At 58.8% G+C, this 17,526-nt stretch overlaps 1 protein-coding gene across 3 annotated transcripts in view; it reads left to right on the plus strand.

Annotated features, from left to right (window-relative positions):
- The window catches only part of NFIC (nuclear factor I C), a 149,022-nt gene that overhangs the window by 122,830 nt on the left and 8,666 nt on the right, over positions 1–17,526 (plus strand). For 2 of the 3 annotated variants that reach the window (XM_026654916.2, XM_026654915.2), the window contains exons 9-11: positions 352–511; positions 3,796–3,881; positions 16,710–16,987. In XM_026654916.2, the coding sequence (XP_026510701.1) occupies positions 352–511; positions 3,796–3,881; positions 16,710–16,919 (456 nt within the window). In that variant the 3' untranslated portion in view covers positions 16,920–16,987. Of the gene's footprint in view, positions 1–351; positions 512–3,795; positions 3,882–16,709; positions 16,988–17,526 lie in introns of those variants that run through there. The other variant, XM_026654917.2, reaches the window with a different exon arrangement.

Genomic DNA, 17,526 nt, shown 5'->3' on the forward strand with positions numbered 1-17,526 from the left:
GGGCACTGCAGGAGGCGGGCTGGCCTGTGCAGGGCTGGTACCAGAGCCTGGGATTCCCCACGCTGCCTCCAAGCAGGGCCCTGGCTTTGCATCTGCTCTTTTCCATCAGCTGCCCCAGTGGGTGCCTGAAGCCCGGCCCTCGTCCCTGTCCCCAAGCAGCCCCAAGGCCCCCGAGGCCTCCGCCTGGACCAGACCCCTAGGGCTCTCAGGGCTCCCCCCACCCGCCGTGCCAGTGGCACCTGCGGCGACGCGCCCGGGAGGGCCGGCTGGGGGCTGCGGGGCAGGACGCCGGCGCTGGGCTGCTCTTGCTTCCTAACGGCTTGTTTGTTTTTCTCTGTGTTGTGTCCCCAGTTAAATGGAAGTGGTCAAGTGAAAGTGCCCAGTCACTACATTTCCACCCAGATGCTGGCGCCGCCACCTCCCCCTGGCATCCCCCGGCTGGCTCTCTCTCCTGACACCAAATCCACCACGACAACTTCTGAGGGCGGGACAACCTCACCGACATCACCCAGTAAGCAGCCCGCGGCATCGCGATGGGCCAGCCTGGCCCCGGTGCCATCCACTGAGTCCCCTCACCACGCCTCCTCCTGCCTCCCGCCCTCCAGCTCTGCATCCATCCCGTCACGCTGGCGCTGGGGAGCGATGGGTGTTGTCTGCGGCCTCGTGCCCAGAGCAAGGGGCTCAGGGGAGGTGGCGTGGAGTCGTTTGGGAGCCAGGGACCCCCTGCCCATTAGAGAGCAAAATTAGTTGCTGTCTGACAGCCTGCATGGAACGAGTTTCCTGGGTCTCCGTTGGCTTCTTAGTGGGCAGGTCTTCAAGTCGCATCCCCTGCTTGGCCCCTCAGGGCACTGAATGGGCCACGGGCACTGAGCTTCCCTCTCTTGTATCCAAGGCCTGCTCCACAGCCTGGGGCAGGGCCCGGTGCTCCAGCAGGGAGCTGGCCTTGTGCTTCCCCAGGACGTGGGTCTCTGCTGCTGGCCGCTCTGACCTTCCTGGAGAGGCAGGTCTGAGCTGGTGCTGCCGGGAACGTTCACTCTGTGCTGCTTCTCCGCTCCGCCTGGCAAACTCGCCTCCTTCACTGGCCTCTCCATGGTGCATGTGTCCAGGTCTGTTTCACAACGAAAGTGCTAGGGATTTCAAACCCAGGATGGGCAGGGAAGCCGGACTCCGGGGTTCTGTTCCTGGCTCAGCCCCACACTTCCTGGCAGCCCTTGGGCAAGTCACTTTATCGCTCTGTGCCTCAGTTTCCCCATATGGAAAATAGCTGGGGGGATGGAGCTAATGCCTGTCCCACGGGCTGGCGGGGAATTCCATTGGCTAATGGTCACGGTGCATTGAGCTCCTCCAGTGGAAGGTGTTAGGGAAGGACGATGTAGGATTGACGGTTGGAGGATTAAATCCATGCATCCATTGGCACGCACGGTGTCCCGAACTCCCAATCACTGCATATGCGAAACTAAACAGCAACGGTGGAAAGCTGCAAATGCACTGGAAACGTCAAAGGAAGAGCGTCCATGATGAGTCTAACGAGCCAGAGGCCATGCCCTCGTTAGCGATGGCGGCCAGTGGCTAGTTCACCCCTCAGCTTCCAGCCCATGAGGATTTGTAAGGCACTTGGTGCACTGAACAGGTTGATGGGTCCAACCAGAGCCCCATAGAAATCGGGGCCCAGCTCCCTAGAGCTTGTGAGCATCAGAGCTGGAGCATTCTCGGGGCTCAGTAGCAGCTGGTCCTGCCGCCCGGCATTCACCCAGCATGGGCAGCACGGAGGGGCGGGGGTTTGCCATGGAGTTCAGGGCAGGCTGGGGTCTCAGATGGGATCCCGCGCCCCCCAGCCCGATGTCGCATCCAGTCCATCCCCTCCCGCCCCGCTCCGTCCTGCCTGTTTAAAATATCCCAAGCCATGGGCCTTGCCCCTCTTCACCCCATTCTCCAGCTGGAGCCGTCTACCCGTTCCCATGGGCCTGGCCCAGTGGGGCGCCAGGACACAGCATCAGCATGGCAGAGTGTGCCCCATGGCAGAGGCCGAGCTCCCAGGGCACCGACACAGCCCCGCTCATGTTGCCATCCCGTGTCATCGCCTAGCACCTCCCAGTGCATTGGCTCAATGCTGGCTCCTCAGCCGTGCCCCCCCGGAGCATACTCTGCCCCCCCCAGGCCACGTGCCCCCTGGAAGCCCAGCTGCCAGCCACACCCCAGCGAGAAGGAAGCAGAGCCTGACTGCCCTGCACGTCCCCCGAGCCCCTAGCTCGAAAGGCCGCCAGCAAACCGTAATCGCCGATCGAGAACCCGGCGCTCGCTGATGGGAGCGAACGAGGAAACACTTGTCAGTTCTGCAGCCACCTTCCAGCTAGAGCGGAGGAGGCGCGTTCGGACCGAGCCGGCGCCGGGAGGGGCTGCCTTGAATATTTCATCGGCATTGATGAATGATGGATTTTTCATCCACTCCCTCCGGTCTGGGAAATATCCGGCCAGAGCCGTGGACCTGGAGACCCACCCAAGCCCAGGGGAAATGTCCCAGCATCCCCGGAGGCTGGGGAGCAGTGGGAGAGCTGGCGGCTCTGCCAATCCATCCGCAGCCTGCGCAGTGCGTCCGCGGTGCCCCCTGGGATGGCGAGACGGCAGGGCTCAGCCGCGGGGGACACGTATCCATGCCCCCCGTTGAGCCCCAGACCTCTGGCTCTAACAGAGCTGACGGGCCAGTGCAAGTTGACCGGTAGCACTACGGGCTTCTAAAGCTCTCTACACAGCCCAGCCACTGGAGGGGGCCAGGGAGCTGCCCCTGTCAGCGTGGGGCACAGACCCAACGGGTCTGCATGGGGGCTTCGGGGTCTCCCCAGGTGCCTAGGGCAGCTGCCCTCAGCCCATCTGATGCCCCACCCATGGCCAGTCCCAGGAGCACCGGGAGGCAACTCCTCGCCCAGCTTGTATTAACCCTCCCCACGGGGCTGGGCCATGTCAGCGCAGTTCCATGCACAGCGCCAAGCAGAGACACAGCCTTCCCTGAGGCTCTGAGAACCACAGCTCCCAGCATGCTGTGCTGCAACTAGCTCCGCCCCCTCATCTGAGGGCTGTGATTAAAATTCAGGGGGGTTAGTGGAGGATATGTGACCTAGTGGGTAGAGCAGGGGCCTGGGAGCCAGGCCTTCTGGGGACCAGTCCTAGCTTTGCCACTGATTTGCTGTGTGGCCTTGGGCAAGTTGCTTCATCTTTGGGTTTCCCCACCATTGGCGAGGGGCTGCGGATCGCGCTGTGCCTTGGGTCACGGGGCTTTGGGAAGCTCCCAGATCCTGGCATGGGAAGTGCTGAGTGCTGTGTGTGTGATCCTGCTCTCTGGGGGGTGGGACTAGACCCATGTGTCTTAGTCCCTGTACTGCTGGTATCACCCTGCTGCTGCCCAGGCTGTGCGTAACCAGGATTCTAGACTCGGGGGGTCTCACCATCACTAACCATTCAGAGCAAGTGTAGTTGAGACACACCCACGGGAAGTGGCTGCAGTCCATTCCCCAGGCCCTGCCATCAGTATCAACACAGAGGAAGCAAAACCCTTTGGGACAGCTAGACAGAGCGACCGCGTGGGTAGGGCGCCCATAACGAGGCAGTGTGGCCTAGCAGCTGGAGCCCAGCCCTGTGCCAGAGACGCCTGGGTTCTGATCCCAGCTGTGTCCTGGGGTGACCTCGATCGTGCCCCTTCCCAGGGGTGTGCGGCCGCCGGTGCTGGGCCGTGGGGACTGATCAGCGCATCGGAGGGGCTTGCCATTCGCCGGGCTAACGAGCTCTCGTTTCTGTCCCCAGCCTACTCTGCACCCGGCACGCCCCCTGCGAATCGTTCCTTCGTGGGATTAGGACCAAGGGATCCGGGGAGTATGTACCAGGCACAGGTAAGAGCTGCGTGCGCTGGGGGCTCTTTGCCATGGCAGGGAAGCACTCGCAGGCCGTGCTGGGCAGGGACCCTGCCTTCCAGCCACGACCAGGACTTGGGTAGGAAACAGCCAGCATCCTGGTGACTCAGCCTCATGGGCAACCCCGGCGATCAGGTTCCCTGGGGTGCCATGTGGGAACAGGCCGGCCTGTGGGCATGTGAGCAGCGAGGCCCTGGGGGAGGAGCACGGCCAGACAGCCTCTCAAGTGACAGCGGGCGGCGTCCTGCCGAGCCGGCGTCACGCAGCCTCACCTGCCGTCCGTCGGAGCCCAGGGCAAAGCGGGCGCAGAACGCCCCCTGGGCGGAGCAGAGGGAGTGACGACCCAGCATGGCAAGGCCGAGGGAGGCTGCTCAGGGCCGGATTCAGTCACTCGGGGCAGGCCCAGCAGAAGGGGCCGGCTAAGGTGGCTTTAAGCCTTGGCTCTCTCCACATGTGAGGCCATGTGGGCAGCAGAGAAGAGCCGCAGCGTGGTGCACCCCAGCCGGGCGCCAGCAGCAGCGTGGGTGCCGTGCCCTTCCTCCAGCTCTGTGCCAGCCGAGAGGAAGCTCAGGGGGCCATTAGTGCCTACATTAAGGGCCCTCAAAGCAGATTGGCCCAAAGGGACCTGTGTGTACCTGGGAATTGGGCTCTCCCTGGGCGCTGGGGCAGCCTGTGCTCCAGCGTAGGCCCAGTGAGATTTGTCACAGGCCGTGACGCCCGCGTCTGACCCTGGTACAGGAACGCGCTTGGGTGGTGCCCGTGCAGCCGCGCGTCTCCCTGTGCCTGAGCATCCCCCACGCTGCCTCGCCGGCTTCGTCTCAGTGCATTCTGGGAGAATCCGGGCAGCTGTGCCTCAGCAGGGGGCGAAGTGCCCAGGGACACGTGTGCAGAGTGGCACCAGCGTGGCAATGCATCCTGGGATTGCTAGTGCACAGAGAACAGGGCAGAGCCGCCGGTTCCATGGAGACACCCAAGAGCCAGCCTGGGCCTCTGGCAAAGCGACACCCAGTGGGCTGCCATGGGGACTAGCCCTGCACCAGCCACATGTGTGCGGGCACAGCCCATGGAGATGTGCGATGGGGCCCTGGTGTGCCAGGCGCTTCCCCTGCCTACTTCCACACGGTCAACTGTTAAAGCAGGGACCGGAGCCTGGGGGAGAGAAGCAGGGTCCCGCTCCTGCCAGTCACTGCGAATCCCCGGCAACAAGACACCGCCTTAGAGACAAATCCCGCCCAACTGCTTGCAGGGCGGAGGAAGGCCAGGCTGGGGGTGGGCTGATGGTGGCAATCACAGCTTTTGACCACTAAGATGCTGGTTCAAGCCCAGCCCGGGGATGGTTTGGAGTGGCTGCTGTGCAGGGGGTTTGGGGAGCCTGGTTGCTCCCCTCACACCACCGCTGAGGGGTCTCAGAAGGGGGGGCCAGGGTTGTGTGGGTCGTGGAATCTGGGCTCCACCAGAGAGGGGCCCTGTTGCTGCCCAAGCTGGGGAGAAAGGGCCCACTGTGACGCCAAGGGAAAGACTCTCGTTGGGTTTGAATTGGGCATCAAAGGGCGGGAGGTGAGTCGCCCGGCCTGGCCCGGTTCTGAGTTCACTCCGGAGCCCATCCTGGACTCTGCTCTCCGGGTCTTGGCTCTGCTCCTGCCTCCCTCGCTTTCCCAGCACTGCAGCTGCTGGAGCCCAGCTCCCACCTTGGCACCCGACCAGCACCTCGGAGCCTCGTAAAAAACATGCCACTAAAAAAAACTTGGCAGCTGGTGCTGAGTGGCTGTTGAGCCCGCGCCCCCTTTCCCCCCCCCCAGCTAGATTGGCACAGCCACCGCTTGGCATCTGATTGGCTGGCTCCGTAGCGTGATGGCCGTCAGCCAATGGGATTCCTCCGGCAACGTTGGCACCTGGCACAGATGCTAGGCGGAGCGCGGCTGGTGGTGCAGCAAGGAGCCGTTACCCTCCCCCCCAGCGCCCCCACGTGAGCTCGGTCCGGAAGGGGCAGCTCTTTGCTCTTAAAGAAACAGGGGCTTAAAATAACACACCCCCCCCCCCCCCCCGCCCCTTCAGAAATGAAATGCCTTGCCCCCAGCCCTGACTCTGGGCCCGACCCTGCTGCTGCTGGGAGCGGCTGGACCCTGGCCTTGCCGCGGGCACACACACGGCCCCGAAGGCCTGTCACAGCTGGAGCTGGGAGCTGGAGTGTGGATTTTCAGCTGCTTTTAATTAGCATCGCTTATTATTTAATCCATGATTCATTAGCCGGTGTTTGCAGGGCGCAGTGTTCCCAGGTGCGGTACTGGGTCACTAGGTGGCGCCCTTCCCTCTGGGTCCCTGCTCCTCAGCCATGGTGCCCAGGGACCACGTGGCTTTAGGCTGGCTGGGGCGGCCCCTGGCGGCCCCTGTCACAGAGCCCCTTGTGCTTGGCACCGTATGCCCACAGAACAGAGAGGCCATCCCTGCCCTGGTGCTGACAGTCAGAGATGTGAGGGGACAGTGCTGACTGGGAGACGAGGAGACACGGCACAGCCGGCACTGGGGGATTATTACAGATCAGGGGACGGGGTTCCTAAGGGTCTGAGGACAGGGTCCTGGCCAGGGCCCTACCCCGGGACCTGCTCCTGGGATTTCCACAGGGCACAGGATTCCTTGTCGTGTCCCGTCCTGAGCGGCTGCCGTTAAACGTCGCGCGTTTTGGCAGCCGATGGAATGAGCCCGGCTCGGCGATGGGCGTTGGTGAGTCTGTGTCTGAGGAGCCTGGGGGAGCCCCGCCAGGGGAAAGGCCCTGCATCGGGGCTGCTTAGGCGATCGCATGCTAAGCAGGAGTTCTAATGACAAACACATCAGCTGGGTGCCTCTCGGGAAGCCCAGCTGTGACCCAGCAGAACAGTCACCTCTGACACGAGTTAGGTAGCCTCAGCTCTCCCAGTGGCGCTGGCTTGGCAGTCCCTGCCGCTCTGTGTTCAGCCACAGCCTGGGCGCACCCGGGAGAGCTCCCCGGCAGTGCCCAGAGCACCGCGAGGGGGCAGAGGGCACAGCCAGACCTCACTCGGTCCCTGTGGAATGCCAGCCAGGCTGCCAACTCGCGCCGATTGTTCTGGCGCCATTTGTGTGGTGGACAGTTGGCAACGAGGAGGCGGCGAGCCCTGTGTTGCCGGGAATTCGCTCCCCCTCCGCTTTTCCCTTCTCCGTTTGTCCACACGTTGGCAGACCGAATGCAAGGACTGTAAACACCGGGTTGTTTGTCTAGTGTCTCCGGGGAAGGTCGGAGGCTGGGAGGAACTCAGGTGAACATTGAGCTCCTTCATTGTGGTTTGAACGCCCAGGGAACTAAGGTATGTGCAGAGAGACCAGGTGTGCTGCGCTTCTGGCTGCCTGCGCCCTGCGCTCCGCACAGCACCGGCTAATGTAAACTGCAGCTCGGGGCTCTCTGCCAAGGGGCCAGGGCACTTCCAGACAACGCCAAGCAGCTGCGGACCCAGCAAAGCAGCGGCTACACTAGGGCTGCCAATTAATCACCATTAACTCAAACGATTAACCCAATTAATCGCACTGTTAATAATAGAATACCAATTGAAACTGATTATAAATATTTTTGGATGTGTTTCTACATTTTCAAATATACCAATTTCAATTATCAGAGGGGTAGCCGTGTTAGTCTGAAGAAGTGAGGTTCTTACCCACGAAAGCTTATGCTCCCAATACTTCTGTTAGTCTTAAAGGTGCCACAGGACCCTCTGTTGCTTTTTACCAATTTCAATGGCAGCCCAGAATACAAAGTGTACAGTGTTCACTTTATATTATTATTTTTGATGACAGATCTTTGCACTGTGAGACAGGTAAAGAAAAGAAAAAGTATTTTTCAATTCATCTCATACAGGTTACTGTAGTGCAATCTCTTTATCCTGAAAGTGAAACTTACAAATGTAGATTTGTTTTTGTTGCATAACTCAAAAACAAAACCATGTAAAACTTCAGCGCCTCCAGGTCCACTCAGTCCTACTTCTTGTTCAGCCAATCGCTCAGACAAACACATTTATTTACATTTACGGGGTCCTACCTCTAATTCCCCCCACACACACTTGTAATGCACTTTCACAATGAAGAGTTTGCGCTACAGGACTTGTGTGAGGTGAATTGAAAAATGCCATTTTTTAAATCTTTTTTACAGGGCAAATATTTGTAATCAAAACTATAATAGAAAGTGAGCACTGGGCACTTGGTATTCTGTGTACTACGTGAAATCAGTATACTTGAAAACGTGGAAAACATCCAAAAATATTTAACTAAATTGGTATTCTGTTAGTGTTTAACAGTGCGATTAAACCTGCCTTGAAACCCAAAGCCCCGAAAACCACGTGGTCCTTAGCAAAAGTCGCACCCCATCCCCATGGTCGCTCTCTGCAGATCATGCTGTTATGTTACCCTGCAACGGGTGTGTGCGCCCTCTGCTGACTGGCTTCAGAAGTGCTCCATTGGGTGTCATAGCCTCTGTAGGGCTCGTGGTGGAGTTGGCTGAAGTGGCAGGGCCTGTGCTCTCAGCGCCAGCAGACCCGAGTTCCGTTTCCCACGAGGTCCCGCGTGGCCGTGCCATGTAGCAGAGGGACAGCTGGGAAGCCGCCGGTACCTACAAGCGCGGTTGCAGGACATGGTGCGTGGGATCCGCTGCCCGGCTGGCTCCACAGCCTCATGCTGGGCTAGTGAGTGGTGGGAGGCCAGGAACAATCCAGGGTGCCGCAGGCAACAGTGTTGTCATTCACTGGGGCAGGGGCGGGGGGGTTCTTCCGGCTGAGCCACCCCTTCAGCAATGGTGGGGTGCTGTGCTCTTCCCTCTGGGTCATGCCCGATGCCTCAGGGTGGCACTAGGGGGTGCTGTGGTGTGGGCAGCCGGGTGGGTGACTCAGTAGGGCCCCTTTGTCCTCTGGGTTTAGTGCTGCTGGTGGGTGACTAGGTAGGAGGCTCTGTCCCCTCAGAGCCCCAGTGCGGTGCCAGGGGAGCACTGTGGGGCACTCTGCCCTCCAACTCAGCGCCGCCCCCATGCCCAGCTGTGGAGCTGCAGGATGCTGTGCCGGTGATCCTTGGGGTGTCTCTCTCCCCACTGAGCCCCGCCTGCCCCATCACTCCAGAGCGCAGCAGTGATGGATGATCGACACTCCCAATGTCACCCAAACACCTGCGTTGTCCTTGGCTCCGGCCACAGCTCCCTGGCTTTCCCCTTCGTCCGTCCGCTCCCCACCTGGGCCCAGCCAGATGCAGTTAAACCTCAGAGGGAAAGCAGATCTTCAGAGCAGATGCATACCCGGAGCTCCAGCCGCCAGCAGCAACCTCTCTCTGCTCTGGCCACTGCCTCTGCTCCATCTCGGGGAACAAACGTGCCTTGTCTCCCGCTCCCCCAGCCCCTCTCTCTGCCTCAGTTTCTCAGACATTTCCCCGGGGCCGGGAGTGGATGCAGAAACCCAGCCAGTCAGTTCGGTTCGCAGCGAGCAGGTGTCACCGCACGGCCCCCAATGGCAGTGGAAGGGGTCCGGGCCTGGACCGGCCATTGGGATTGCACTCAGCACCAGAGTGTGTGCAGGGGGGGCCTTGTGCTGCCACCTGCCGGGGAAATGCAGAACTGCAGTGTGGTCACCACAGTGCCAGTGTCGGTCTGAGGCAGCACAGCAGAGACCTCGGGGACACAGCCGCCTGGCTGCTGCACGCAGGCTGTGTCCTGCTTTTCCTAATTCTGGCCTGGACATTGTCTGTTTGTGAAGCCTGGCGTGACCTGTTTATTCCCCCCAGGGATTCCTGTGGCACCCCAAGAGACTGAAACCCCAGCGCCAGGGGAGGAAGGGAATTTTAGATCCTGTCTATACTAGGAAAGTTGCACCAATTTAAATCGATCTCGTTACATCGGCACAAACCCTTAATCTAGACACATTAGGTGAACTAGATCAGTTCCTGGAGGACAGGTCCATCAATGGCTATTAGCCAGGATGGGCAGGGATGGTGTCCCTAGCCTCTGTCTGCCAGGAGCTGGGAATGGGCGACAGGGGATGGATCACTTGGTGATCCCCTGTTCCGTTCACTCCCTCTGGGGCACCTGGCATTGGCCACTGTTGGCAGACAGGATACTGGGCTGGATGGACCTTTGGTCTGACCCAATATGGCCGGTCTCATGTTCTTATTTAAAACAGTTTAACACTGGCCTAAACCAGCTCAGTTTGCGCTGGCAAATTACAGCCTTAAGTACACCAGTGTAAGTAAGGGTTAAACCAGCATGAGTGTGTCTACACACAGGGGTTCATACTGCTTCCCTGAGAGGAGGTTTGAGTGGATTCTGGGAAATCAGGGCCACTTTTCTAGCATGGACAAGACTTGAGCCAGACTGTTGTCAAACATCATCGCTTGTGGTTATTTAACTCCAAGGCCTAATGAGCTCTTGGGAGACGGGAAATCTTTGAGACAGTCACCATCTCTCCCCCTTCAGTTAAGGGGCACGAGACCACCTGATCCACACCTGAGACGACCCCCACAGGAAAACCAGGGAAGATGAGATGTCTCAGTGCCCTTGTCCCATCTCCCACCTCCCCACACCCAGGCCTGGCTCTTCACCCCACTGCATTCCCACCAAGCTGTGTCCTCCTTCTCCTCCACACTGTCGGGGGGCACTGAGCACACAGCTCCCTGCCCTTGGCTCCAGGAGCAATTGCAGGGCAAGTCCCATTTGTCCCTGGCAGCCCCAAGGTGGAGCATGCTCAGTGGCTCTTTGGGGGTGGCACCTGCATAGCCCCCTCAGCACGGAGGAGCTGCGAGGGGCTGGAGCATGCTCAGTGTGGGTGGAATCTTCGGAGCATTTAGCTGCCAAACTATGACAACTTTGACAAGTTTCTACTGAGCATGTGCAAGCTGAGAGTTCTGAATTTGGGCAGATTTTCATGGGGATGGCAGAAGGCAGCTCCCTGCAGATGCGCAAGCGCGCACACACACACACACACACACACCCCGCCAAATTGCAAGTCCCTGCTCCACAGCACCAGAGCTGCTCAGCTAAACAGCTGGAAGAATTGTTTAACATGGGCACAGCGATGGGTTTTCCCCAGCCTCACTCGCAGGAACGGGTGAACCGTTTTGGCTGGAATTTTGCTTAAAAATCCAGCTCTGAGCGGAGACCTGACATGGGACATTTCATCCCGGTCAGTTGAAGTTCGTCACAATTGCAATCGACTGAAAACAGGGTCTGATAATGGGACGCGTCGGACACTCAGTGGGGCTGCCTGCCTGCCCTGCTAGGAGTGGACCCTTTGCAGACCCTTCTTCACCCCAGAAGAGACATCACCCCACTTTCTGAACAAGGCCCTTTGCAGTATTCCAGGAGGCTGATCCACCCTGAGCCCACCCTGCTCTCAGCCTGGGCCTGTCTTCCCGGCCCCAGCAGCAGGCCCTGTCTGCTGGGGTCCGTCCCCCCGCGGAGGCGCTCACTGCATGTTCTAGCGAGGCTGCCAGGATCCCCCACCCCATCCAGCAGGACGTGGTTTCCTCGGTAATTTTCCATTCCCTGGCACTGTGCAGCCAGCAGACACGGTGCTGGCACAGCATGGAGCATTCATATGAATGAGTCAGTCCAGGCTCGGAGCTGGGCTGCTGGAGCCCCAGGGAGCCAGCTGCAAATAATTCATGGCGCTCTCCAGCAGGATGGAGGCTCAGAGAGGTCCCTCTCCCCCAGCAGGCAGCCAGGACTTCACAGAGGGGCTCGGCCCAGCCCCCTCTGGCCCCCGGAGCAGCAGGGATGAGGTGAGACGGTGCCGCAGGCTGAACCGGGGGCGCTGTGCATGGTCCGGCATGTCTGGTGCGCCTGGAACCCCCAGCAAGACGCTGGGGCCATTTTCCTGGGGTCACCTCTCCGCCTGGGAACAAGAGAGAGGTTTGGTTCCCAGGTCAGATCTGAGGGGCTCTGCTGGGTTCTCGTCACAAATGGTTTCCCGTCTCGGCCGCTCGGTTTCTCCAAACGACTCAAGCGAGAGGGCTTCCCTCAGGCTGCCCCAGGGAAACATCTGGGACTGGGGCCAGGGCCTCAGACCACAGCCGAGCCAGTCTGGGCTGCATAGTTAGGGGAGCACCCCCAAGCCACCACGCCGGTGTGCTAGGCGCTGTACACATGGGGCGAGACCCCCCCTCCAGTCTAACAGGACAAGCAGACAAAGGGAACGAGGGGAAGGGACTTGCCTGAGCAGTGGCGGTCAGGAATCGCACCCAGGTTCCCTGAGTCCCAGGCCATGCTCTACCCACTAGACCACACTGCCTAGCTCGGCGTGTGTGGGCCTGCCTCTCGCTGGTGCTGCCTGTCTCCAACTGGAAGGGGCAAAGCTAGGGGCCTCCTGTGAGGTCTGAGCAGAGCCCGGGGGAGCCGGGGCCCCTGTGACGCTCTTGGGCAGGGCTGAGCCAGGCACAGAGGGCGATGGGGAAACTGAGCCCTGTCACCACAGGCAGCACAAAGGGGCACAGCGGGGGGGCAGCCCCAACCCCCTGCAGCGGGGACCCCTCCCACCGTGTGCCCCGTTCACACTCCTGGCAGTGAGGAGACTGTCTCCCTTCCCCCCGACTAGGCCCAGCAGTAGGGCCACGACCCCAAAGCAGGGGCAGGGGAGCAGGGAGCGCTGGACCTGGCCCATCCCCTGAGCACAGACAGCGCCTGCAGCCCCAGCCCCCAGCTCTGCTCTGCAGGGAGAGGCTGGGAATCTGCCAACCGGCCAGGTTTCCATGCCAGGCTGTTACCGCGCCCTGGGCTGCAGGACTGCCCCCTGCCACACTCCAAAGGAAGAGAGCCCTCCGGCCATCTGCCTGTCAGGGCTACGGATCACGTCACCCGCTGCTACAGTGCAGCCCCCTCTGGGGCGAAGCACAGCAGCTGGGAAATCTTGCCCGGCAATATCGCCCCAAGGTAGAGGGCAGCCGGCGAAGAAGAGTCTAGGGTCCATGTGCGGCTGCTCGGGGCCGTGCCGGGAGGCTGGCTGTAAGCGCCCCACAAGGGCATTTGGCCCAGCGCTTGCAAACAAACCCCAGACCAGCATGGGATCCCTGATGAGCTCGAAGGATCAGGATCTTGGGTTTACACCTCATCTCGCCCAGAGGGATGCGCCTGCTATTGACCCCTCCACCCGCCCAGCGCCGCACTGGGGTCAGCAGTGGCTGGGAGGGGGAGCGCCCCCTACGGAGCCCCCCGCTCCCTGCAGCACTATGGATTTGCTGTAATGGTCTCTCATCCAAGCACTGTCCTGGGCGGTCCCTACTGGAATGTCGGCCCCAGCGCTGCTCCACCCCGCTCTGGGGGAGCTCAGATTCGGAGCCTAGTCCAGATACTTGGTCGGCCACGGGGGTCTGAGAGCCGGTGGGATGGCCCAGCCCAGCTGCAGGCCCCAGGAAATGGCACATGCTCATCCATGGAGCCTGGGGAGCCATACGCTGCTGCCCCATCCTGGCGGTCTGAGGCCCCCTCCAGAGGAGATGGGATCTTGAGTCAAAGCCTCTGTGGAAGTCGAAATGCCGGGGACACAACCAAGCCGAAGCGAAGATAGGCCAAGGCTCAGACAGCTGCAGGTCAGGCATCCTGGAGCTTGCGGGCAGGAGCTCCGTCCGCACAGGATACACCGGCTGGTTCCTGCTTCCGCTGCCTGGAGCAAGCTGGCGGGTTTTGCATGGACCATATGGCGAACTGGCCTGTCCCGGGCGTGCCCTGCCAAAGCCCAGCAGAGGAAGAAGCTTAGAGCAGAAACCCAAACCTCAGGCAGCCAGAGCCCTGGCTCGGGGGCAAGGGACCCAAGTGGGCAAATCACGTGAGGAGCAATCAGCGCCGGTTCTGCACTGCCTGGGCACATGCTACACTGGGTGCTGCCCCCGGCGAGCATCACTCTGTGTCATGCACAGCACAGGTACAGCAGCAGGGCAAGCTGCCCCCCAGCCCCTGAGGCTGCTCTAACTTACCCAGGGCCAGGCCGGACCCAGACAGCTCCACAACCACAGCTCTTCCTGAGTCCTTCATGCTGTAGTATCTGAGCACTTCCCACCCATTGATGAATTAACCCACCAACCCTCTGGGCAGCACGGCAAGGCTGTTATCCCCACTGTACAGGTGGGGAAACTGAGGCACGGAGAGGCCAGGCAACATGCCCAAGGTGACACAGGAGAGCAGGGAACTGTTTGTGGCAGAGCAGGGAACTGAACCCGGGTTCCCGAGTCCTAGACCATCACTCTAACCACTGGTGCATCCGTCTTCTCTCCCCCACAGTGTGGGCTGCGGGGGGATCTGGTTCTCCAGTGCCCTGCACCTTGTGTCCTGATTTGCACCTTGCCAAGTGGGAATAAATTGCCTCCAAGTGGGGATGGCAACACTTGGCACTGGCTTTGCCCAGGTGACCCGAGGTGCAGGGCACTGGAGAACCAGGCCGGGGTAGCCCAAAGCGGCTTCAAGCCCCCATTGCCCTCACCTCTCTCCAGTCCTGCCCCACTGCAGGACAGTGGCACTGACCCAGCTCTTCCCGATGTCTGTGAGCCTCGATCCACGTGGGCGCGGGTCAAGGCAGAGCCCTGCATTGGAGGGTTGCAGTCCAGGCGTGGGAACCATCATCCCCACAGCTAATAACGCGCTGGATTATCAGACCAGCCTGAAGCTAATCCTCTCTCCAGCCCGGGGTCGGGTCACCCGCTGATGGTGCGTGACCAGCACGATCAGCCTGCTGGTGTCACACGCGCACACCCGCGCAGGGGTGTTTGAGGTGAGCTTGCCGGGGCAGCCGCCTGGCCCAGACCAGCTCCACTTTTTCCTCGGGGTTCCCTCGCTGGCTCCTCCCCCGCCAAGGGAGCTGCTAGTAACTTTTATCCATCCCCAGGGAGCACATTCTGCACTCGGCTGGATCCTCCGAGCAGGGTGTAGTCATTGCATATTCAGTCTGCTGCTGCTCTTGCTAGCTCTTGATGCATCACTTCTGGGCTAGGATTTCCAGGGGACTGTAGAGAGGAATCATACGGTGCATTTGACTGGACCCAATGTGAAATATGGCAAGTCTTGACCAAATGGAACTGAATCGATCGGAGGCAGGGGTGGGACCCTGCTGTGATATTAAATACACAAGCACAAAATTGCTTCTGTGAATAAAAGTCTCCTAGTTTTAGGGATTTCCATAAACCTGACAACTGTGGCAGCAGCCAGAACTGATCCCTTTCTAATTTTCCTCAGTAGGATTGGACTTCCCATCGTTAAAAGATGTCTTTTTGTCTCTAACCACCTCTTTTACTCTGTTGCTAAGCCATAATGGTCTTTTTGGGGGCCCTCTTATTGGGTTTTTTTTAATCTGAGGCCTACATTTACTTTGAGCCTCTATTATGGTGTTTTAAATAATTTCCATGCAGCTTGCAGGCATTTCACTCTTGTGACGGTTCCTTTTCATTTCCGTTTAACTGGCCTCCTCATTGTTGTGGAGCTCCCCGTTCTGCAGGTAAATGCTCCTGGGGTGGGTTACTTTGATATTTCTTCCCCCCGCCCCAAGGATGTTACCTTATGGTCGGCTCTATTCACCTCTTGGAGCAGATCCTGTTCGCCACCTGGGACTAAATCGAGAGTTGCCTCTCCCCGGGTGGGTTCCGGGACTAGCTGCTCCAAGAAGCAGTCATTAACGGTGTCTAGAAATGTATCTCTGCACCCCGTCCTGTGGTGACATGTCCCCAGTCAGAATGGGGATAGATGAAATCCCCCGGTATTACTGGGTTTTCTATTTTGTAGTCTCTCTAATCTCCCAGAGCATTTCACAATCACCAGCACCATCCTGGTCAGGTGGGCGGTAATACATTCCTACTGCTCTCTGCTTATTCGCACATGGAATTTCTATCCACAGAGATGCTCTGGTACCGTCTGATTCTGATTTTCACTATATTTGACTCTGTGCTTTCCTCCACATACAGTGCCGCTCGCCAGCGCAGCTACTCTGTCAGTCCGGGATATTTTGTACCCTGGTATTACAGTGTCCCGGTTATCATTGTTCCACCAAGTTTCTGTGATGCTGCCTATATCAATAGCCTCATTTAATAGCAGGTGCTCAAGTTCACCCAGCTTAATATGTAGACTTCTAGCGTCCGTGTACAAGCCCGTATAACATTTGTCGCTAGTTAGTTGTCTGCCTTCATGGGAAGTAATTGAATGGGACTCTTTTTCATTTGACTGTTTCTCTGCAGTTCCTACCTGCACTTTATCAACCTCGATCCCCTCCTCTCTACTAGGATATAGAGAATCCCCTTCAATAAATCCTCCCCTAAGGCATGTCTCCGAACCGCGTGCTCCTGCGCATCTCTCAGCTGTCCCCCTCCTCGATGAACGGTTGAATTTTCCACGCCAGCAATCTGGTTCTGTTTTGGCTTCGGTGGAGCCCGTCCTTCCCGTACAGGCTCCTCCTTCCCCACATGGTTCTCCGGGTCCTAACAAACCTAAACCCGCCTCCCAGCACCATCGTCTCATCCACGCGTTGGGGCCCTGCAGTTCTGCCCGTCTTACTGGCCCTGTGTGTGGAACTGGAAGCATTTCAGAGAATGCTCCCAGGGAGGGTCTGGACTCGAATCTCTGACCTAGCAGCCTAAATTTGGCCTCCAGGAACTCCCTCCTACCATTCCCTATGTCACTGGTACCTACATGTACCACGACCACCAGCTCCTCCCCAGCACTGCACAGAAGTCTGTCTAGAGATCCACAACATTCGCACCCAGCAGGCAATTCACTGTGTGGTTCTCCCGGTCATCACAACCCAACTCTCTAATAACCAACCCCCATGACTGTCTCCTGTCTCTTCCTAACAACAGGGTCCCCTCCCCTGGAGGGGTGTCCTCAGTGCAAGAGGATACCAGGACATCTTCTGGAAGGAGGCTCCCAACTACAGGACTCAGTTTCCCTCTGTTCTCCTTCCCCGAGACTTTCACCCTCCCCAACAGCACAGAAGCTGCCAGACTGGGGCTGGGCCTGCTCTGCTGTGTCCCGGAAAGCCTGGTCTGTGTCCCTGGCTGTCTCCCTGAGCTCCTCCGGTCCAGTCACTCTGGTCTCCAGAGCCCATACTCGGAGTCCGAGGGCCAGGAGCTGCATGCACCAAATATTCATGTACACCTCCTGCTCGGATGTGCTGCGTTCAGGGCAATAAACTGGATACCCCCCCACCCAGCTGCTGCCGTCTGCCTGTGTTATTTTGACTCTTCCCCAGGGGTGGGGGGGGGGTGTTTGTTTGTTCTTTGTGTGTGTTGCATTATTGCCCTAAGTTTAGAGAATGTTTATTAGAGTGTGTTTGCATCTCATGCTCCCTCACAAGATAGATAGATAGATAGATAGATAGATAGATAGATAGATAGGTGGATGGGGATAGATAGATAGATAGATAGATAGATAGATAGATAGATAGATAGATAGAGGGGGGTGTATGGGAATAGATAGATAGATAGAGGGGGTGGATGGGGATAGATAGATAGATAGATAGATAGATAGATAGATAGATAGATAGATAGATAGATAGATAGAGGGGGTGGATGGGGATAGATAGATAGATAGATAGATAGATAGATAGATAGATAGATAGATAGATAGCGGGGGGTGTATGGGAATAGATAGATAGATAGAGGGGGTGGATGGGGA

Source organism: Terrapene carolina, unplaced genomic scaffold (assembly GCF_002925995.2).
Source record: "Terrapene carolina triunguis isolate 2854851 unplaced genomic scaffold, T_m_triunguis-2.0 Scaffold194, whole genome shotgun sequence".
In the NCBI taxonomy this organism is placed as follows: domain Eukaryota; kingdom Metazoa; phylum Chordata; order Testudines; family Emydidae; genus Terrapene; species Terrapene triunguis.